The sequence below is a fragment of the Vicugna pacos genome, chromosome 6, assembly GCF_048564905.1.
Source record: "Vicugna pacos chromosome 6, VicPac4, whole genome shotgun sequence".
NCBI classification, from domain to species: domain Eukaryota; kingdom Metazoa; phylum Chordata; class Mammalia; order Artiodactyla; family Camelidae; genus Vicugna; species Vicugna pacos.
Window position 1 is genome coordinate 30,223,283 of NC_132992.1, and position 21,404 is coordinate 30,244,686.

Sequence of the window (21,404 nt, forward strand, 5' to 3'; positions counted from 1 at the left end):
TACTTCTGCTTTGTGCACTTTTGTGTGTATGTAATACACTCATAAAAATTAAAACAGGAAAAAGACAGCATTACATTTTATGGGAGAGTTCATAAGAAGAATCATTGCCTTGATTTATTAGACCTTACCCTCTTCTCTATTGAGTTACAAATTATATTGACTAAAATACAAAACCATAGCAAAACTTAGAGGTCCAGAGTTTATTGGAAGTCTTCCTAGAGCTGTGATTCAGCTCTTCATGGTGTTCCATTATACGAAGGAATCTAGTCCATTGGTTCCTTTCAGTTATTCCCTGAAGATACTAAGCTTCTTTGAACTCAACCATTGGTTTTAATAATGTAGCCATATTTTTGAATTATGATTGATATGTTATTTGATTTGGTGGGGCTTAAAAATTATAGCTGTATTGCATAAGAGTATTCATAATAAGGGATTCGTACCACACAAAAATATTTTTTTCTTTTCAGGTCAATTGTTTTACACTATTTTATCAGAACTTTCTCCTTCTTATGCTGTTTTTACTTTTATAAGTTATCGAGAACTTAGAAAAGTAGTGTGATAAATGTAATGAAGCATCTGATGTTGAAGAATCTTTCTCTACATCCAAATCATATCTTAGGGAAGAGTATCTTTTATTTTACTGATTTCTACTCATCTGCAATTTTTTATTTTAATGTCTTCTTGGATTGTAATAAAAAATTGCTTAGCATCTCTTTGAGTTTCACTGGAAGGTTTACACAAAAGGACAAGGTGTGTGATGAATAATTTTAACTCCCAGGAGCCAAGTTCAGGGACTCATCCCCATATTTTGTATCTGCAGTTCTCTAGGGAACCTACCAAAGAATTAATTCACATATTATCACAGATTGTATGAAAATATATGACTCCAGGAATTTTAGAAGAGGCTAATAAGTGGAGGTTGACATCATAGCAGGCTGCTGGTAAAATTATACACCGAAACAAGTTTATATTTGAGGAGCCACCACATTCTCTTTTGTGCCATTCTCCCCTCCTCATCATTTCTCAGGAGCCTCTTGTTAGCAGGTTAACTCCAGGAACCCACCTTGGCCTATCCTCCCTGGAAGATACCCTGACTCTTAGAGCTCTTGACATAAATACTGTAATAAATCCCTAGATATAGGAAAGAAATGAATATCTAACAAAACCAGCTAATAGGGCTTCATATGTGCCCTATCAGAAAAAGGAAAGGCTTAGGCACAGGGATTGGGTCTCCCAGGAAGAGCTTTTGATGCTAGAACAGAAAGAGGCAGCAGGAGGCATTTGTGAGTAAAGATTTTCTGGTATCTTTAGAATAAAATGTATTATGTGAAACAATCATTGTAAGAATCATCCTCCCAATGAGTATTCTGAAAACGTGTGTTATTCCATTGTCACTGGCTTCTTGGGGTGCCCAGAAAAAGAAAGGATACTGCTTTCCACAGAGGAGAATACTGGTCAAATCAATTCAATCAAGAGCTGAGTTTCTTAGTGCAGAAGATCAAAGTGGGGAGTAACAGAAACTCTTAGTATACTCTAAATACAAATCCTTTACTTCTAACATAAATGCATTCTTTTTTGGTTCATTTACTCTGTAAGTATGTAAATGCCTGCTTTTCCCAAGTCACTGTGCTATGAACAAGTGATAGCGCATTTAGGTTTTAAAACTTGCTTCCCCGAAGATCATTTATTAATGTCCATAATCCCTTGTTCATTTAGAGAAGTTGATGGATCCTCGTTTCCCTTCATTCCCTAGCATATTCCTTTTTAGATGAAATGGGCTGTCGTTTTACATCAAATGAAACTGCTGTATTATAGTGAAAACAAAGCTCTTAGAATACAAAAATTTATGCTAAAATCATGTGTCATTGGGCAGCTATATGACACTGAGCAGGTCATCTAGCCTTTCAGGGTGCATTATCTTCAAATAGCAAATATTGAGGAAGACATTACTCTCAAAGAGACACAGAAAATGTCTCTTAAACAATTATGTAGGTGAGATATCTTTAATCAATTGTAATGACTAAATATATGTAAATAGTCTTAATAATGTATTGTTTCAGATAATAATAAGTAGCTATTTGGGGATTATTTACTGGTCAAAGATGGTGTTATCTGATTCATACAAGAATGAGTCTCCAATTAGTAGAGTGTTCATGTAAAGACCAATTTTTCATTTCCCATAATATCTAAAACTAAATTAATGCATGCTTATAGGACTGCACTAGGTGACCCTCAGTCCCCTCCTATTTAAAATTCTATCAGATAGATCTTTCCCCAATACTTCTATCTCAGAAATTATGACTGGTAAGTGAAGTGAAATAATTAAGCGTATAGTTTACAGAGGCCACCAAACTCTCCCAGTTCAAAGATACATCTTTCACAAGCTTTCCAGCACGGCCACTGCCCTTACCTTCTCCCTTTACATCCAGATCAGAGATACAACATTCTCTGTGGAAACAAATGCTTGTGTGTGGTCTTCAGAAGGATACTGACAAAATGCTTTCACTTACCTAAGATGAAGTGGAAAGTGTGGCGATCTCTACAGTCATTAATGCTTGGAAAGAATTTAGTTCTTACTCTTACCATCTCCTAAGAAAGCAACTTGGTTCTGAAGAGATGAATTATAAGAAGTTTACTTTTAAATTAGAAGGAAATAATCTCAGGTTGTCAGTAGCCAGGATGGGCTGTCTTCAAAGAAGTGAGATAGGGCTAGATGCTGTGTCCTGAAGTAGATCTTAAGTAGCTGGGTGAGCACTTGGAGCAGTCAGGAATCTAAAAGAGGCAAAGAAGTAGGTAAAAAGGAAGAAATGATAAAACAAAATCTCCCGTTTCACACAGTTGCAAAGAATTTATAATAAGTGTAGCTGTCTTGCTTCTGTTTTCAATAGCAGCAAACTAGATGATCACAAATGACTTTCAAAGACCTCTAGAAAGTAAACAATTATATATCACCAAGGATAACATGAAGGGAATTATTTCCTAGTCTCCATTGACGCTTAAATATAACATATTTACCCACATGTACTAGGAAGATGTTTTCTTTCAACTTAACCTGATCTGACAGGTCCAGAGTATGGATACGATTCTTCAGGATTTAAACACCTTTCTCAAGGAGAGGCCCTTAGAGAACTTAATCTACAACAACTTCATATAAGTTTTCTTCTAAAAATCAGGAAGAATGCTTTTTAGGAAGTTATCACCAGTGATAGTGATTGTTATATGACTTGGGGTCTGTAAAGACACTGAGATATGGAGAATATTGCATCATTTTATCAAAACCACATTTTGGGAATATTTAGGCTTTTCCTTCCCTTTGTCTTACTTTCCCTTGATTCAAAGTGTAGATAACTTTCCCCCAGCTTCTCAGAGATGTATGGTCATCAAATGCTTGAATCAAACATTTTGTGCAATAATGAATTTACCATACAGTAAATTTATCATGTGTGGCAAGATTCTAAAAGTTAGTAATCATATATGACATATCTTCTTTTTTCATCAGTAGGATATATATTTAGCAGGATATTTTGATTTTCATAAAGTATTTATATTAGTATTTTCTTATTGTAAGTTAACAAGGACTATTCTAAATTATAAACTTTAAAATAGTCTGATCACTCAAATCAATGGATGATGTCTGAAGATATCAAGGATTAGCCTAAGTTACAGAAAATATATGCTTGAATTCTACTTCTAACTAAATAAATTTACAGTTTTAGGCAAATCACACATGTTTCATGGTGCATCATTTCTTTAAAAGAAAAAAGAACTCTCTCTCCTAATATTAATATTCTATAATTCTCTGGCTTTTGAAAGCATAACCCCCAAAAAAGCACATTAAGTCAATGATAAAAGTAATTACAAAATGTTGTATTGAAATAAAAGTATATTCAAACAAAAGAATAAATCCATCTTTGCTTTAGCAAAAAATATGGCCATTAACCACTCCTCAGATTTAGATATTTGGACAACAATAAAAGGCAAAATGGACACAGAATATTCAAAGATTGAAAGAGTGGAGTATGACTGGGTCTCTGTTCTCTGATCTGAGTGAATTAGGAGGCCGAGGAAAAACAGCACTCTTCCAGTCCCTAGCCTTGTAATATTTCCACCTACCAGGAAAAACAACATTCTTCAGGATCCACTGGATGGGGGCAAATGTAGTGAACCCATGTCTTTCCAGACCTCAATATTCACCACTTACACTTTGAAATACCATTGTTCTCAACACTATAAGAAAAGCCATCACAGTTGTTAGAAGCTAATTAGTGATTTGATGTCACTAGACTGTAGTGACCAAAAGACACAGAGGCAATTTGTGATAGCAGAAATTACCTTCATTAGGGCTAATTGCATGAGAATACTTGTTTGCTCACAAGAATTATAGTGCATCACCTTGAGGATTCACAGATAGACAAAGCAGCAGGACAAGTGGAAATGCTTTGTTTTGCCCTGTTGGAGAAAATGTAGTGAATAATTTTGTTAGCTAGTCCTTTTTGCTTCAGGAGAGTTTTAGAGCGGGGCCACCGGGGGTGTCAAAGATTGATGAGACATTTCTTGCTCCTGCATACTACACAGCAGTGCAAACATCTTGATATTTTAATATCTCTAGAAGAGCCACATGCTTGGTTTCAAAGGCAAGAACTCTAGGATAGGGTTGAGAGAGCTCTTTTACAATGGAAACATTTCAGCCTACTGAATAGATTCTAGTGAAGAGATTTTAAGTAATTTTGCAAAAATTTTAACTTTTTAGTTCAGATTTTTAGGAAAAATGCTGTTGAGTGAAGCTCTGATTCTTTCCTCTCCTGAGGAGAAAGGACACAGTATAAAAGGATTAAGAATGAGGTTTGTTACTATAACAGAATTTTGATGTTGGTATGGACATTAGAAATCAACTAGTCCAATATGCTGAATTTATAGATTGGTTGAATGAGCTGTTGAAGAATTAGTTGCTTGACTCAGATGATACTCATCTTCTAACCTCTTGTCTAATGCCCTTCCTGCTCTACCATGATCCTCTTGCACAGGTTGGAAATTTTTGAGTTTATGATTAGAGCTCAGCTGATTCTTCATCTCTTCCCAGGGGCATGCCTTTAGAGCACTCCTGAGCGTTTCTTTGACCAATATTTCCCAGTACCCTTGATAGCTGTTCTTTCTACTACCCTTTTCATGTAGATAATCTCTAAAAACTTGTCATTTGGAATTGATTTTCTCTTTAGGATCTCGTGCTGGATGATTTAATACACTCAAATGGGTTTACACTTTTATAAGAAAGAGCTCTAAGTGTATACCTCTGAGGTTCCAAAATATATCACAAGATATCACTGCACCACAAACGTAATATCTCCAAAATGAACACTTTCTCTAAATTTACCTTTACAGTAAATACTAACTCTGCTAGTGTCATCATTATCATCCTCAGAAACATCCCACTCAGATCATCAGTATGATAGATGATGGTTCCTTCTCTAATATGCCTATAGGTAAGCCCCAAATTTATTTTGATAGATGGGGTCACACTGTTTATACAGTTTTTTAATGCTTACGTTCTCAAAACACGAATCATGAACCTTTCCCCCTGGTTGTTACATATAATTTGCAAACTTGATTTTTAATAGTTGCATTATCTTCTAATTTATAATTTTAATAAAATAATTATTCCCACATAGAATTTTTAAAGTATTTTTTCCTAATTGAAGATACGTGTGACTTAAAATAATGTGTATAAAAATCATCTTAATACTTTTCATTGCTTTCTCAGGATAAGTTCTTGAAGGGAAAATTATTTTAGTCAAGAATTTGAACATTCATGAGTCTCTGGATTCACACAAAACTCCAGACTCTAGTACTATACAGTTTCATCACTATAAAATCTTCCCATCATGGTTGACCACTCACCCCTCCACAGCCCCTAGCAACCACTAGTATAGTTCCTGTGTCTGTACAGGTTTGCGTTTTCCAGAACATCTTGTGTTCAGTGTATACAGTATGTATAGTGTGTAGACTTTTCAGCTATCTTCTTTCATTTAGCAATGTGCAGTTAAGATTCATGCACGTTGCTGCATGGATTAATAGCTCACTCTTTTTATTATGGTATAATGCTTCATTATATGTATGTATTTTTCCATTTATCTACTGAAGGACATTTTAGTTGCTTCCTTTTTTTTGCTGATACTGAATAAATTTTCTGTAAACACTCATGTGCAGGTTTTTGTGTATGTATACCTTTTCAAATCATTTGGGAAATTAATTTGATAGGAAGAAATGTTTGGCTCCATGTATTTTAAAGCTCATAAATTAGATATAAACAAATTAGTAGTATTATGTCTTCTTGATGGATTAAGCTTTTTTTGGGGGGGGTTTAAGCTTTTTAGTATTATAAAATGTCTCTCTTTACTCTTGGTAATATTTCTTGTTCTGAAGTCTTCAGAATATATGATATGATTTCTTCAGGTTCCTTAAACTTACTGTTTGCATTGTATGTCTTTTCTCCATTCTTTTACTTTTAAGCAGTCTGTGTCTTTGTATTTAAAGTGGATTCCTTGCAGACATCAAATAGCTGGGTCTTGCTTATGGTTCATACTGGCAATATCTGCCTTTTAGTGGAGTCCTTAGACCATTTACATGTAATGTAATTATTTAAATGGCTCTGTATCTACTATCTTGCTATTTTTTCTATTTATTTTATGTATATTTGCTCCTTTCCCCACTCTTTCTGCTTTCTATTGGATTTATTTTTTACTTTCCTATGTAATTTCTGCTGTTAGTTTTATTTCATTGTTAATTGCTCTATAACTTTTATTTTCCACTTTATTAAAATATATTGTAACATCTTACCATGTAAGTAGACCTCTTTATTATATCTGATGTTTCTCCATAATATTTAGTACATATTATACCATTTTTGAGACAATAATTACAATGAATCTTCTTAATCAAATTTACTTTGGCATGCTTTACATTTTTGTTAGATGTTGGACTTTAATCTTTTAAAAAACATTTTATTGAGGTATGATTGACATACAAAAGCTGTACATATTTAATTTATACAATCTGATAAGTCTGAAGACAATTATACACTTGTGAAATTGTCACAACAATCTATGTCATAAACATATCTGTCACCTCCAAAAGTTTCTTCCCACCCTCTTCATTATTACTTTTTTACAATAAGAACACTCAACATAAGACCTACTCTCTTAGTAAAACTTTATACGATACAGTATTATTAATGATAGCACTGTGCTGCACACTGGCTCTCTAGGATTTATCTTGTATAACTGAAATTTTGGCTTTTTTATTCCTAAATTTCACTATTTTTCTAGCTTTACTAAAATATAATGTACATTTTTTAATTTAAGCTGTACAATGTTATAATTTTATATGTATACATATATGTAGGTATACTAAAACGATTACCACAGTGGAGTTAATTAACACATCCATCATCTCATAAAGTTAGTAGTTTTGTGTCTGTGACACAAACATTTAAGATCTACTCTCTAAGCATATTTCAGGTGTAAAATGCAGTATTGTTAACTGTAGTCACCACAGTGCACATTAGAACTCCAGAACTTTTTCATCTTGCTGAAACTTTGTAAACTGACTATAATATCTCCCTGTTTCTCCCTCCCTCCAGCACCTGGCAATCATTATTCTGCTTTCTGCTTCTATGAGATATTCTATGGTTTTGACTCTTAGATTCCTCATATAAGTGATACCACGTCGTTTTTGTCCTCCTTGTGGCACCGACTGTGCATGATTGCATGTTAAGTTTTTGGTACATTGACAAATGTGGTAAGAGAACAGTAATTGTCTTAGGTACTTACAGTCTATTCTAATTGATAAAGAGAAAAACAAAATTACAGCTTCAGTTCAAAACCCACAAGTTTGAATTGAAAACTAACACAAACAGAATAAACTCCTTGTGGCATGACTTCAGTGGTGCAGTGACGACAGTGATGATCTGTGACGGATAAGGGACTGAATCACTTGTACTCACCTTCCTTCTCCTGTCTGTTCCCTGATTTGGTGGGATGCTTCTAAAGTTTCATGTGAAGTTTGAAAAAAATAAGTATGGGATGTATTTCCTAATTAGTGATATATATGCTTTCTGTGACTACTTTGAAATTTAAATTCTCAAATGAAATTAACTAAAAAAAATCACTGACTATTCAGATATCCTGCTGTAGTCATTCTCAGCTGATTGCAGACTTATTATCAGTGGTACAAAGAAACTCTGTAAAGTGCTATGACATTTCTCCCAGAAAGTGTAAGAGTATTCTTGTAATTTGAACTATGGACTTGGTGATCTTATTGATACGTTGTCTGTTCCAAAGTCAGAGCAGTAAAACTCAGTCCTGTCATTGATACTACAGTATTTGAGGTTTTAAAATTTTACTATAAATTAAAATATAATAAAAAACATTTTATGAACACTAATGCCTTATCTGTGAACATGGAATATCTACAACAATTTATGGGAATCAACTTACTAGACGACCTAATTATGAGCTGTAACTTACAAAAGTAGAAGAATCTTCATTCAGCCTGTCATGCCAAAGCAGATTCTGTTTTTAATGCTGAATTGATTTCTGTGCCACCCCAATCAAGTTCGATTGTGTTTGCTAATCTGCTTTAATATGGCGGTGACTTTAAATGGCCACAAGGTTTTTTAAAACAATGTCTATATAAGGGAAAAATACTTAGGAATTTTAATATATGTAGTTTCTGTTTCAGGGAAGATGAGGTGAGCCACAGAATATTGGGAATGATAACATGAGATTCTGTACTTCATTTACCAAATTTAGAGCCCCAGATTCAGGTCCTGTAATAGTAAAAGACTGATTGTGATAGAAATGCAGTAATAACAATCAAACATGTGCATTACCAAGAACAAGAAGAAAGGACTTGTGTAACTTCCTCACAGTTGTCTAAAAGACTTGCTTGGAACCCACATGTCGGTTTCTCAGCCTCTTCATGGCCTCCTTTACATCTTTATTCCTCAGTGTGTAAATCATAGGGTTGAAGAGAGGAGTGAAGACAGTAAAAAACACAGAGATAAATTTATCAATTGGGAAGCTTTCAAAGGGCCAAATATAGATAAAGATTAATGGGCCAAAGAACAGAACCACAACAGTGATATGGGCAGACAGGGTGGAAAGTGCTTTGCATGTCCCATCAGAGGCTTGGCGATGGACAGTAGCAAGGATGATAGTATAAGACACTAGCAAAAGGAGGAAACAGATAAGCGAGAGCAGGCCACTGTTCACGAGCACCAGAATATCTAAAACATAGGTGTCTAAGCAGGCAAGCCTGATCACAAGGGGGAGGTCACAAAAGAAATTGTCCACTTTGTTGGGTCCACAGAAAGGAAGATCAACTGTGAATGCCAGGTGGCTGGCTGAGTGTAGGATGCCAATAGCCCAGGAGACCCCCACCAGAACAGAGCACACCCTTCGGCTCATGATGGTCTTATAATACAGAGGTTTGCATATAGCAATGTATCTATCATAGGCCATGGCCACAAGAAGCACCATCTCACTGCCCCCAAAAACATGCAAGAAAAAGATCTGTGACATGCATCCCTGGAAGGTGATGGTCTTGTGTTCGCTGAGGAAGTCTGCAATCATCTTGGGAGTGGCAAATGTAGCCTGACACACATCAATGAAGGAGAGATTGCTAAGAAAAAAGTACATTGGGGAATGCAACCGAGAGTCTGTAATCACTGTGAGGATGATAAGGATATTTCCCAACACCGCAGCTCCATAAAGCACAGAGAAGATAAAGAAAAGGAAGAGTTGAAGTTCCCGAGAGCTGGACAGACCCAACAAAATGAATTCAGTAACTACTGACTTATTGTTCCGTTCATTAACTGAATCTGGGCTGCTGAAGTTATCTAGAGGGAATAAAAATAATTAAAATAAATAAGGATAAACCCTTCACCATTTTTAAATCAAATAGGTGCTTCAGTTTCAGTAACTATAAAAATAATATGGTAAGGCTATAAGACAATGATTAATTCATGTTATTATCAGGAATTGATAGTTTCCTGCAAAATTATATGAATTGTTCTTTACTGTTCCATTTTTGGATTGGCTAAATGGACAGATAGAGATAATAGATATATCAAACTAACAGATAAGTCAGTGTGGAAGGAAGTAAAAAGTTGATTTGACATGGTATTCTAACATACTTTTGTAGAAGTCTACAAGATTTCAGCAACAGTTTGAAAGTCACATATGCCATACTTACGCATTCAGATTACAGATTCAGAAAATGAACTTGATGCCTTTTACAGAATCTTGGAGGGAGAGGAAATTTATATCAAATGTAAAGGGATGGAAATCAGTGCAGTTACTTTGGTAATGACATCAGAAAAATGAGCAAGATGTGGCCATGTTTTTGAGATAGCTGCAGTAATAATAAGAGAAATTAATTTATAAAAGTTAAACTACTGTAAGTGACAATTCACATTCCCTTTTCTATATTTAAACAATTTGCAGTGAGTTATATGCTTTAGTAGTCAAAGAATCTTCCTAGAACCTCAGAAGCATACATTCTCTTCAATCACTCTTCACTTTTCTCCATATGATTTCCCTTTTACAACAGTAGAATTTAATACTGTTAAATTTAGCCAACTACATGCTTTTCAAAGATGGGACTGAATGCAATTTTAATTATCATGATAAGTTTACTAATTAAATTTATACTTGTTACTTATCTTTGCTGATGATTTTATAACCTCTTCTTTCTCTAATGAGGTTAATGTCACAATAACAAAAGTGTTTTTCCAAAATCAACTGAATAGTGTAATTGATGTAATTAATTCATTCAACAAACAATATGGATTGCCTGCTCTGCAGTATGCAGAGACCACATCTGTGGAGACAAAGCCATGGGAAAAAGTAGGAAAATATGTCCCACCTTCATACAGTTACATCTTAAGGGTGTGGTGGGGCCAGCAGAGGGAATTAAAATAAAATATACATTATGTCAGTTAGTGGTAAGTGATATGGAGAAAGTAAAGCAGAGCTAGGGAATATGGACTAACCAGGTGATCAGAAAAAGCCTCACTAGTCGGATTACACTTCAGCAACTAACTACCAAGGAAAATGAGGAGCAAGCCCTGAGGAAATCTTACTTCAGACAAAAGGAATAACATGCATGTGCAATAATTTATTGATGTGAAATAAGCATTCTCTTGAAAAACATAAGTATACTTTTGGAAGATTTATTAGAAATTAAATGGATGGAAATTTTGCTTTTCACCTTATTATGGAATTGACACAGGCATAATTGGGTTTTCTGAACAGCATTCTGCCTTACAGGCTTAAATATGTCTACAATTTTAGGAAGCTATAAATTCAGTCTTAAAATAGACACACACATTTTAAAATGAACCCCTTTTATTTTCTAGAAAGAAATACGAATATAAAATTGCTTTCCAAATTCTATGTATCTGTGTGTACATCTCTAACTATATGCAGAGTTTGAAAAGCAATTTATGTATTTTTATTTAAATGCATGGTGCTAATTTTGTCATTTAAAATAAAATTGAAATGGCTTTCAATCTTCCTGTGATTTCAAGGAAGTATCCTTTGAAATGAAGCTCACTGCCAGATCTCAGAAGCTGGCAAGACTTCTGCGTATCTGTAGTTATTCAATGACAGCTAGTTGAAATATATTATTTATTCAAGGCAAGTCTTTCACATATTGAGACTATTTTAAAACATAAAAATCAGTAATTACTTTTTTGTAATATTTCATAGAATATTACGCATTTTAAAACATCTTCCTGTACTGTATCTATGTATATACAAGGCCCGAAGAAAGTTTGCAAAGTGATAAATGCATTAAACCAAAGTTTTCTGGTCTTAAACTATTACATTTTATCTACAGTTAGCCGTATTGAATTGACTTAGTTTAGTTCTACGAGTACAAGCAGAATTTCTCTAAAGCCATTTTAGAAGTATTTTTTTCCTATTAAAAAATAATCGTATTCCTATTTACAGCTGTATGATCAGCCAGTCTTCACAGAAAGGCAAAGAGTGAAGGATCCCATAATATAAAGGGCATACAGTTTGAGGTCAGAAGATCTGGATTTCATTCCTGGATTCATTATTTACTCTTCATGATAATGTTTGTTCATTCATTTCAACTCATTGAGCACCTACTATGATTATGTGCCAAGCATTCTGTAGGTCTGGGGATAATGGTGATCAAAACAGATAGAGTCCATGTCCTCATGCAACTCATCACAGTTCTCTGAACTTTTGATTCCTTATTTGTTATGCCATACATTTGAAAGAGTTACGTAAACCATAAAGTGATAAATAAATATCAGCTGTGTTGCGGGGAGGAAAATAGCTCAGCAGCAGATTGCATGCTTAGCATGCATGAAGTCTTGGTTCAATTCTCAGTACCTCCATTAAAAAAATAGCAAAAAAAAAATTTAACTGTGTTAGTCCACTATTATAATTAAAAATCACACAATAAATTTTTACCTCTATATAGGTGATGCCAAGCTGAATGGAAGAATATTTCCAAGCAGACTAACAATCCATGAGATTTTAAAAGTCATAATAAAAGAGATTAAAGTATAATAATAGAATGAAATAATGTTTCTGTAATAAATATAACTTACTGAAATAATGAAATGGAAATCTGACAAAAAGAAAGTACATACTGAAAAGAAGCCAGGTGATATTCTTTACTGTTCTCTCTGTATTCACCTGTAGTTACTTCCAGTCTTTAGAATTCTTTAGCTCTTACCTATAAAAGAAAGAAAGTAGGGTAAACCAGAGTTAGAATTACGTTCCCAGTGGTTATCACTGTTGAAGAGATGGGCAGTCTTTGACGTTTCCTTATGAAATCTACTCCAAATTTAGAATACACAGTTAAATAAGGCTTTGACTTGGACTTCAGGATGTCGTAAGGATAATCTTTCCTTTATCACTGGCTTTAGAAAGCAAGTAATTGCAGGTCTTTACCTAAGATTGAGATAAACTGCACATGAATCAAGCTTTCCATTTAAAAAGAAATGTGAAATTCATGTGTAGTACTTTCTGGTACTCAGAAATTGATTTTTCTGACCCACAAGGTTCATCTAAAGCATTTCAATCAAATAGAAAAAGAAAAGTGAAGTTTTCAAGGCAAGATGTCACATTGTAGAAGCTTCTCCTTTGGGTCAAACCCTAGGTTGCTCAACTCATATTCACAAACACAGTAACTGAAAGATTTTTGTGATGGTGATGGAAATGTGAGACATGGAGTCAGTTAAAGACATGGAAGAGAAGGAAGATAGCTTGACAATGAAGATAACCATATTTATATGAGGAAATTGGCTTCTTGTCTCTGCATAGATAATTAATCAAAGTGGTTAAAGGCTTTTGGATATAAAGGACTTGATTTAGTTGCCTGCATTGATATGTTACTAATAATACATAAATATATATGTAACTCTGATTCAAGAGAGTGCAAAAGAATAGAAGCAAGGAAAGGTCTTCAGTAAGAAAAATGATCAAATTACAGCATTTTTTATTTGTAAAACGCCAGGAGGAAAGAGCTTCTGTTAATCATAACAGCCAGTAATTTCTTCGTCAACTTCATACAAAGCACTGAGCTAAACACTTCATCTGTTATCTCACTTACTCTGACAATAACGCTACAAAGGAAATACTATTATTATCCCAACTTTACAATAGAAGAAATGGGTTAGTGTCAAAACAAGATTTTGCATAGTCAAAAAGACATTTAACCACTATTGGTTGCTTAATTAAGGACCTGATCCTAAGAACATACCTGAGGAGGTCTATCTGGTCATTAAAATGACAGTTTTGTGCCCCATTCATTCTATTCTCTATCATCATCTCTGTTCTTTCAAAATGATATATCTATATGCTCACCTTCACCTGTGTGCTTTAATCCATCAAAGTGTTAGCAGTGACAATGATCAGTTTGATATTTATTTCAGATTTCAGAATCTCATCTACAAACTCCAAGTTCTGATGCTCAAGAACCCAAGTCATTTTAATTCTATAATAACTGTAGCCTAGAATTCTTTAATTCTCTGAATGGTAACATCTATATTTAAGTTTTTGCTTGATGTGATTAAATTCCACATGCCAGTTTTAAGAGAAATCTCAGGGGAACAATAACGGGTTAAAGAAAAGAAATCTCCAAAACCCATTGCTTTTTGTAAAAAAGATTGTCACAAGAGCCCATAAAACAAATATTTAAATACCATATTGCACATCCTCATATCTCACATAACCAATCGTACTGATTGCAAAAACCAATTAAAAAACTTCCTTTGTGAAATGAAGTCATATTGCTGTGGGAGTTATTAACACACTTTGGGTTGTTTTTCTCAAAAACAAAATGATAAAAATGTGTAAGTTGTTTTCCTATAATTGAAAATGAGACAGACATAATAAACAAACTTATGGTTACCAGGGGGAGAAAGGAGGGGGAGGGATGAACTAGGAGTTTTGGATTAGCGGATACAAACTACTATATACAAAATAGATAAACAACAAGGTCCTATTGTATAGCACAGAGAACTCATAATAACATATAATGGAAAAGTATATGAAAAAGAATATACATATATACATATATATATATATATATACTTTGTTGTACACCAGAAATTAACAAAACATTGTAAATCAACTGTACCTCAATTTTAAAAAGTGAAAAAAAAAGTGAGGTGTACATTAGAAGAGAAAAATGTAGTGACCTAGAAACTTGCAACAGCTGCATTTACTCTCATTTAATAAGCTGTCTCCCTCCATATGCCTTCTTTTCCCTTGTTTAAAGTGACCATTCCCATAAGCACTAGCCCATACGGTCAGAACCTGAAGGAAACCATGTCTAAAGAAAATGTAAGTCTGGCAGTAGCCTAAGAAAATTAGAATCTTGTTTTCTCTAATCCTTTTCTTTTTCCTTTTTATGGAAATATTTACGGTAAAGTTTTTCAAACTCCATACCATGTAATATGCTACCCTAAAAAATCCAATTTTTTAATTATCACTGCTCTGTACTTAACCAAACATTAGAATCAGAAAGAAAGTTTAGTTGGGCATAAGTGGATAAAACTGCTTAGATACACACAAAGCTTGCTCTTAAATGTTGTCGAAAGATGTCTTAGAGCAGTAGAGAAGGACTGAGAAGGTTTTCAGAGAACAGCAGGTGACAGGAAGAAAATGGTTAATGTTGAGATGGACAGTGCATGCTCAGGAAATTTAGTGAGCCTAATAAAGAAGCCCAGGCTTTTCTGGATTCTCCACTGATAGACCAAGTTCCTTCTTGATATCTTTCTCTTTAATATTGCACAGATATTTCAATCCTTCTGTTCCCAAATGATTCCTCCTTTTCTCTGCCCTATCCTAGCTAATGGCATTTCTTTTGACCCAGTGGTTTTGGGCAGAAACTTAGCTCTTTCCTTTTCCTTACTTCTTTTCCAAATCCTGCTTTGCCTTCTTCCAAAGTATTTCCAATTTATCAAATTATAATCAAATCATTTATCAAAGCATTTCTATTTCAACTCCCCTGCCTAAACCTCCATTATCTTTCTTCCTACGTGTTTCAAGACTTTCTAATGGTCTCCACCTTGTGCCATTGCCATTCCAGTCAATTCCTCCACAATAATCTTTAAAAATAAAATAAAATCATAATAAGTCATGTCAACCTTTAAAACAAAACAGGCAGTTATTTTACAAGGAAAATGGTTTTACTTGGGAATAGCGAAGATACTGCAATTCAGGATATGCAAGTTATGGCAAAACCATAAGCAAATCTGGCAAACAAAGAAGAGGAATGTTACTTTATAGAGAAAAAGGAGGAAGTTGGGAGGGAATGCTTTGGACAAAAGTTAATTGGCAGAAAGAGAGTGTTCAGGGTGGCAATGGTTTCTCACTGGCTGAGTGGTGGTAGTTTCCTGTTGACTGAGGCTGTTGCTGGGCAAAGAGAAAATCTTCCTCTCTTCTGCTTGGGTAGTAAAGTAGTATCCTTTTTCCTGTTGGATATGCAAGGTGCAGTCTCTTCCCGTTTGGTGGCTGTGGACCACAACAAGTACTGCATGAGCATTCTCCCTTCAGAACCTCCCAACACCATTTTAAATGTTTTCCTTTCATTAATTTTCATAAACAACTTTAAAATGGTGGATGCGTTCCATTGCTCTAGAAATAAAATCTAATCACCTTACTGAGTCCTTGTCATTTTACATTTTACATGTTAACTTCCCACTTCATCTCTTCTCACTCTGTGCTCATTCGCAAAACTCCTGCTTTCATTTCCTGGACCACACCATCCCTTTCCACTTCAGGGAGTATCACTTTCTCTTTCCTCTATCTGAATACTTTTTTTCCTCATCATATGCTATATCCTTCTCATTTTTCAAATATCAGATGAAAAATCATTATACAGAGCAGCTTTTTCTGAGCACCCTTGTGTCTCATTATTTTCATGTTTTTCATCTTATGACATTATTTGCTTCCAACACTCGTTACAATTTTATTTATTTTCGTTTTGTTTACATGTTAGTGTTTGTTTCTCCTTTTCTGCTCTCCACTCCAATACTGTAGGCTCCATGTATGCAAGAAATGAGTCTCCTGACATCAATTTTTTTCAATCTCCATCACCTGGTATAGAACCTAGCAAATGGTAGGTGCTCAAATAATAGTACTGATTCAGTGACTAATTGAATATATAAAGTGGCTATAAGGTGGTTGCTTTTTATTTTTAGGAAATGCAATAAGGCTTTGTCTTTTAGAGAATGTCATATAAAGGGGATCATACAACATGTTTTTTCTTTATACTGGCTTTTTTTACCCAACATAATTATTTTGTGATTCATCCAAGTTGTTGAATGAATCAACAGTTTGTTCCTTTTTATTGCTGAGTAGTATTCTACACCAACTCTGAATGTGGCCACGTGTCTTGTTTTTTCCGATAGAATAATACCACAAAAGTGTTCTGCATGAGAGGTGCCCTTTCTTGCCACTATTGAAATCTTGAGGCCACCATGTGACTAAGCCCAAGCTAGTTTGCTGGAGGATAAAAAGCAATAGTGTACTGGTAAATAGTTAAGAACTGGTTCTGAGTGGAACTAGAGGGGCACAAGGAAGGCCATGATTTGTAGTGCTCCCCAATGTCTGTGGTGTAAATATTCCTACCAAGGTTAATTTCAAGCCAACAACAGCTTAACAACCACCTTACAAAATCACTGATAATTTAACAAATAGCTTTCAAGGGTTGGTATTAGTCAGATCCTGCCAATCACAGATGAGAGGCCATGTAGAGAGAGCTGAGATGCTTTGGCCAGCAGTCAGTCCCTGCTGCCAACCTATTAATCAGCAGACATGTGAGTGAGGTCATTGTTGATCTTCTAATTTCCATACTCACTAGACAGTCCAGCAGAGATCAGACATGCTGGCCCAGACCAGAGGAATAGCCCACCTTGTTTGCTGCTCTCCCTCTCCTTCTCCTCCTCCTCCAGTTTTGCCTTCACCCCTCCCCCTCCTATATTGAGGATCAGAGCTGTTAAATGACAATTTTTCAAGGGTACTATTAACACCTCTCCATTTTCACCAACAGGACAGAGTTAAAAGGAAAAAAAATACTACCAACAATATCATGAACACATTAATATTTATTATATATTTTAAAAGTTTTGGCACTTTATAAAACTATGTAAAAGGTTCAAGTTTAAAAGAACCTTATTATGTTTGATATTATACAAATGAAATTGACCAAAATTTGAAGTTCCAAGGATCCTTAAATAATCAGTATCATGGTTCAAAAAGACAGTCTGTATCTAAAACTCAGCTTGCACTGACTTATCATGCAGAGTTAGTATCTATGCACACAGCCACTAACTTATGTTTTACAATATACTTAAAATAATGAATCCGATGTGATGTCAATTGCAGGCTTTCTGTTTTCTGTTAAGCAATTATTTTTTTCTTTGTTAGAATACATTTAGTCTTTCTGTTATAAAGCCTTTTTCATAATACAAACCACAGGGAGAAGTATATAAGAAAACTTGTGGCTAGCAAATGAAATAATAAGTATTAGATTTTTTTAAATCTTTATTACCACAAGTACACAAATTTTACTTTCTTCTGTTTCACAAGAAATATGAAAGAATAGGTCTCAGATTTGATCCTCAGTTGCAAAAAATTTTGTCCTTGCATTTGCATGGTTAGGTACATATAGAATTAACTTTTTCTGTGAATTTAAATATTCTACCATTGCCATATGTGCAGACAATTTCAAAGATATTTGCAATTTTCTAAGGCTAATATAGAGTTCATTATAACCAATTTGTCCTACTTAAAAACAAGTAGAATTGGAAAATAAATAAATATGCTTCTAATAGCACCAAAAAGCTAGAAAGTTTTGTAATAAATAGAAATGCATATCAAATAATCTGAAAAAATAGAAAAATTTTATTGGGACATAGGAGTAGATAGGAAAAATTATAAGTAGCCAAATTTTTCAATACGCAAGGAAAAGGTAAGCTAACAAATGTACATCAATGAGGTGAAATCTATGTTGTAAAACAGTTTTTTTCCCCTTTATGTCAACTTACAGAATGTTATAAGTTGAGTGAAGATATCAGAAACTCAGTTTAGTTGTACATTTTGATTGCAGGGCATAAAAATGACATATATTCAATTGAAGAGAATCACAAGTTTAGTAACATGAATAGAATTTAATGTAGATTAGAATTTCTAAATTCTTTATGAAATATTTAAAAAGGACTACAAATATTTTCAAGAGAACTTGCACTTTTGAATTAAACCAATGAAAACTTGGTTAAAATTATATTTGAATAGCAAACCAGGAACTGATTTTGTGCAGTTCCCTTGCACTTAGGACAAAACTTCCAATTCTGTGATACAGTAACCCCTGTCATTAGCAAAAATGATTGGCAGGATGCTGTGATCCAGTAGAGGCTCTTCATTTCCGTCCAGAGTTATGTTCCTTCATGGTGATCCCTAGTTTTTCCAGGCATTCATGTGACGGTTCCTCAACTTTCGCATGGCTGATTTAACATCGTCATTCCTCAGAGAGTAGATGATGGGGTTCAGCAGGGGTGTACAAACAGTGTAGAACACAGAAAGGAACTTATCCACAGAAAGTCTGCTGAAAGGCCAGATATAGAAATAAATGCAAGGCCCAAAGAAAAGAATCACCACTGTAATGTGGGCAGTTAATGTAGAAAGTGCCTTGGATGACCCACTGGAGGACCGGTGGCGGACAGTGATCAAAATGATGGTGTAGGAAATCATTAAAGTCAGAAAGCAGCTCAGTGATATCAGGCCACTGTTAGTTAGAGTCATAATTTCCATTTCATAAGTATCCATGCAAGCCAGCTCTATCACCAGGGGCAGGTCACAAAAGAAGCTGTCTACCTCATTGGGGCCACAGAATGGCAGATTCACTGTGAAAGCCAAGTGGCTCACAGAATGAAGAATACCCACGGCCCAGGAAATACACACAAAAATGATACACAGTCTTTGATTCATAATTGTGCTATAGTGTAGGGGCTTACAGATGGCAATAAATCTGTCATATGCCATAGCTACAAGCAGTATCATCTCACTCCCAACAAAACTGTGAAGAAGGAATATCTGGGCCATGCAACCCTCAAAGGAGATAGTTTTGTGTTCAACAAAAAAGTCCAGAAGCATCTTGGGGGTGGCAAAGTTAGATTGGCAGATATCAATGAAAGAAAGGTTACGAAGCAGGAAGTACATGGGAGAGTTCAAGTGGGAGTCAATGGAAATAATAACAATAATCAATATGTTGCCCAGGACCGATGTCACATATACTATAGAGAATATAGAAAAAAAGAAAAGCTGAAGTGACCAAGAATTAGAAAGTCCCAGAAGCACAAACTCAGACACCACTGATTCATTTGTGTGAGCCATGTATCTGATCTACTGTTACCTAAGTAAAGGAAAATCAGGAAAATATCATAATGATTGATGATATATCTAGTATATATACAAAAGAAATGTGATATGCTTTCAATTAAAAGTCAATTTGAGACTATATAGTCAATTGACAAATATTTAATGTCTGTGACTGCTGTGGAAAGTGGGAGAAGTGAGAAAAAAGATAATTAAATATGGATCCTGTCATAGTTAGATAAAAGACACATACTAATAAATAAATAAACATATAAAATCAGAAAAAGCAAATATAAGTGATACATTGATACCATAAATATTAGTAAAATGAAATAAATTATCTCAGAGTGGTAAGGTGACATGCCATGGAGTGGATATTATTTAAGTTAAAACTTTTAAAAAGTTTGGAATTTGCTAGCCAAAACTGAAGGAAAAGGCTAAAGAATGAGGAATAAGAGGACTAAAGATACAAAGGTAAAAATATGAAAGACATATTCAGGAGCTGTGAGTTGAGTATCCTGGCTGTAGGAGGGCATACTAAGGGGCAATAAAAATGAATTTGGAAGTGGTAGATCAGGAGCATATTGTGGATTCAGTCAGCCTTGAATGCAAGGCTAGTGGACTAAATTAATGCTCTTGAAACTGAGAGTCAAAGTGCTTGACAGTGTCTTAAGAAGCTTAATAGAAGCAATTTGCCATATTGTGGAAAGAAGAGGAAATGCTAAGACTCTGAAAGTTCCTGTGAAGGTCAATAATGATTCTTGCATCCTTTTAACAATAGTTAACGAGAGTTCACCTTTAACAGTAGTTAACCAGAGTTCATAATTGATTCATAAAGACTAATTAGGAATGAACCAACAGTGTGTCTTCAGTCTCTTCTGACTCTGCCTTTTGTCTCTTCCTAAACATGGCTGACACACCTGGATTTATCAAAATCTGCAATACCTTTCAAAAACTGTCCTTTCGGGAATATTTTATATGACTATACATGGTGCATTTTAAATACATAATATTTTCAAAAGAGAAAAGTTAAGTAATGTGTAAATAGCTTCTAGGATGTTTTCCGAAATTTTGCTTTAACACATTGGGTACCACGTGGCCACTTGATCCCAGAAGAAAACCACATACAACCTCCAGTGGATCAGGAAACATTTCTGGCTTTGGCCCTGTGTACCTGACAATACACAATAAGGATTAATTTTTCATTAAACTGATTGAAGTCCCACACCCTGTATTCTTCTGTGAAAGAAATGACTAATATAATAAATCTTTAAAACCTTAAAGCAAAATTGTACAGGTAGTCATAAATTAATCAATTTTAAAATGTTTAAACTGTTACAAGCTTTAATATGTAACTTTAACCTGGTTGTTGGAGCACTAAATCCTACTCTTTCCAGGGAGTCCATCTGTGCCTTTGAGTTGTGATATCTAGTTTTAAGAATAATGCAGAAACTTAAGTTACTCAAGAATAGAAACAGATCA

General features: G+C 34.6%; 2 protein-coding genes and 1 long non-coding RNA gene across 4 annotated transcripts in view; 1 reads left to right on the top strand and 2 right to left on the bottom strand.

Annotated features, from left to right (window-relative positions):
* Positions 1-21,404, top strand: part of LOC140696851 (uncharacterized) — a 513,284-nt gene that overhangs the window by 269,877 nt on the left and 222,003 nt on the right. The window lies entirely within an intron of this gene.
* LOC102525018 (olfactory receptor 4K1-like) lies at positions 8,931-10,245 on the bottom strand. The gene is made up of 2 exons (XM_006218144.3): positions 10,239-10,245; positions 8,931-9,862 (listed from the first exon to the last, which is right to left on the bottom strand). Exons 1-2 carry the CDS (start codon positions 10,243-10,245, stop codon positions 8,931-8,933), a joined length of 939 nt encoding a protein of 312 aa, XP_006218206.1.
* Positions 18,853-19,991, bottom strand: LOC102536233 (olfactory receptor 4K1). Its single transcript, XM_015251048.2, has one exon. The coding sequence runs from the start codon at positions 19,938-19,940 to the stop codon at positions 19,005-19,007; it is 936 nt and encodes a 311-aa protein (XP_015106534.2). The 5' UTR covers positions 19,941-19,991; the 3' UTR covers positions 18,853-19,004.

What these genes read in the sequence shown, in the direction of transcription:
- LOC102536233 (XM_015251048.2), bottom strand. Translation starts at nt 19,940, where the DNA reads ATGGCTCACACAAATGAATCAGTGGTGTCTGAGTTTGTGCTTCTGGGA.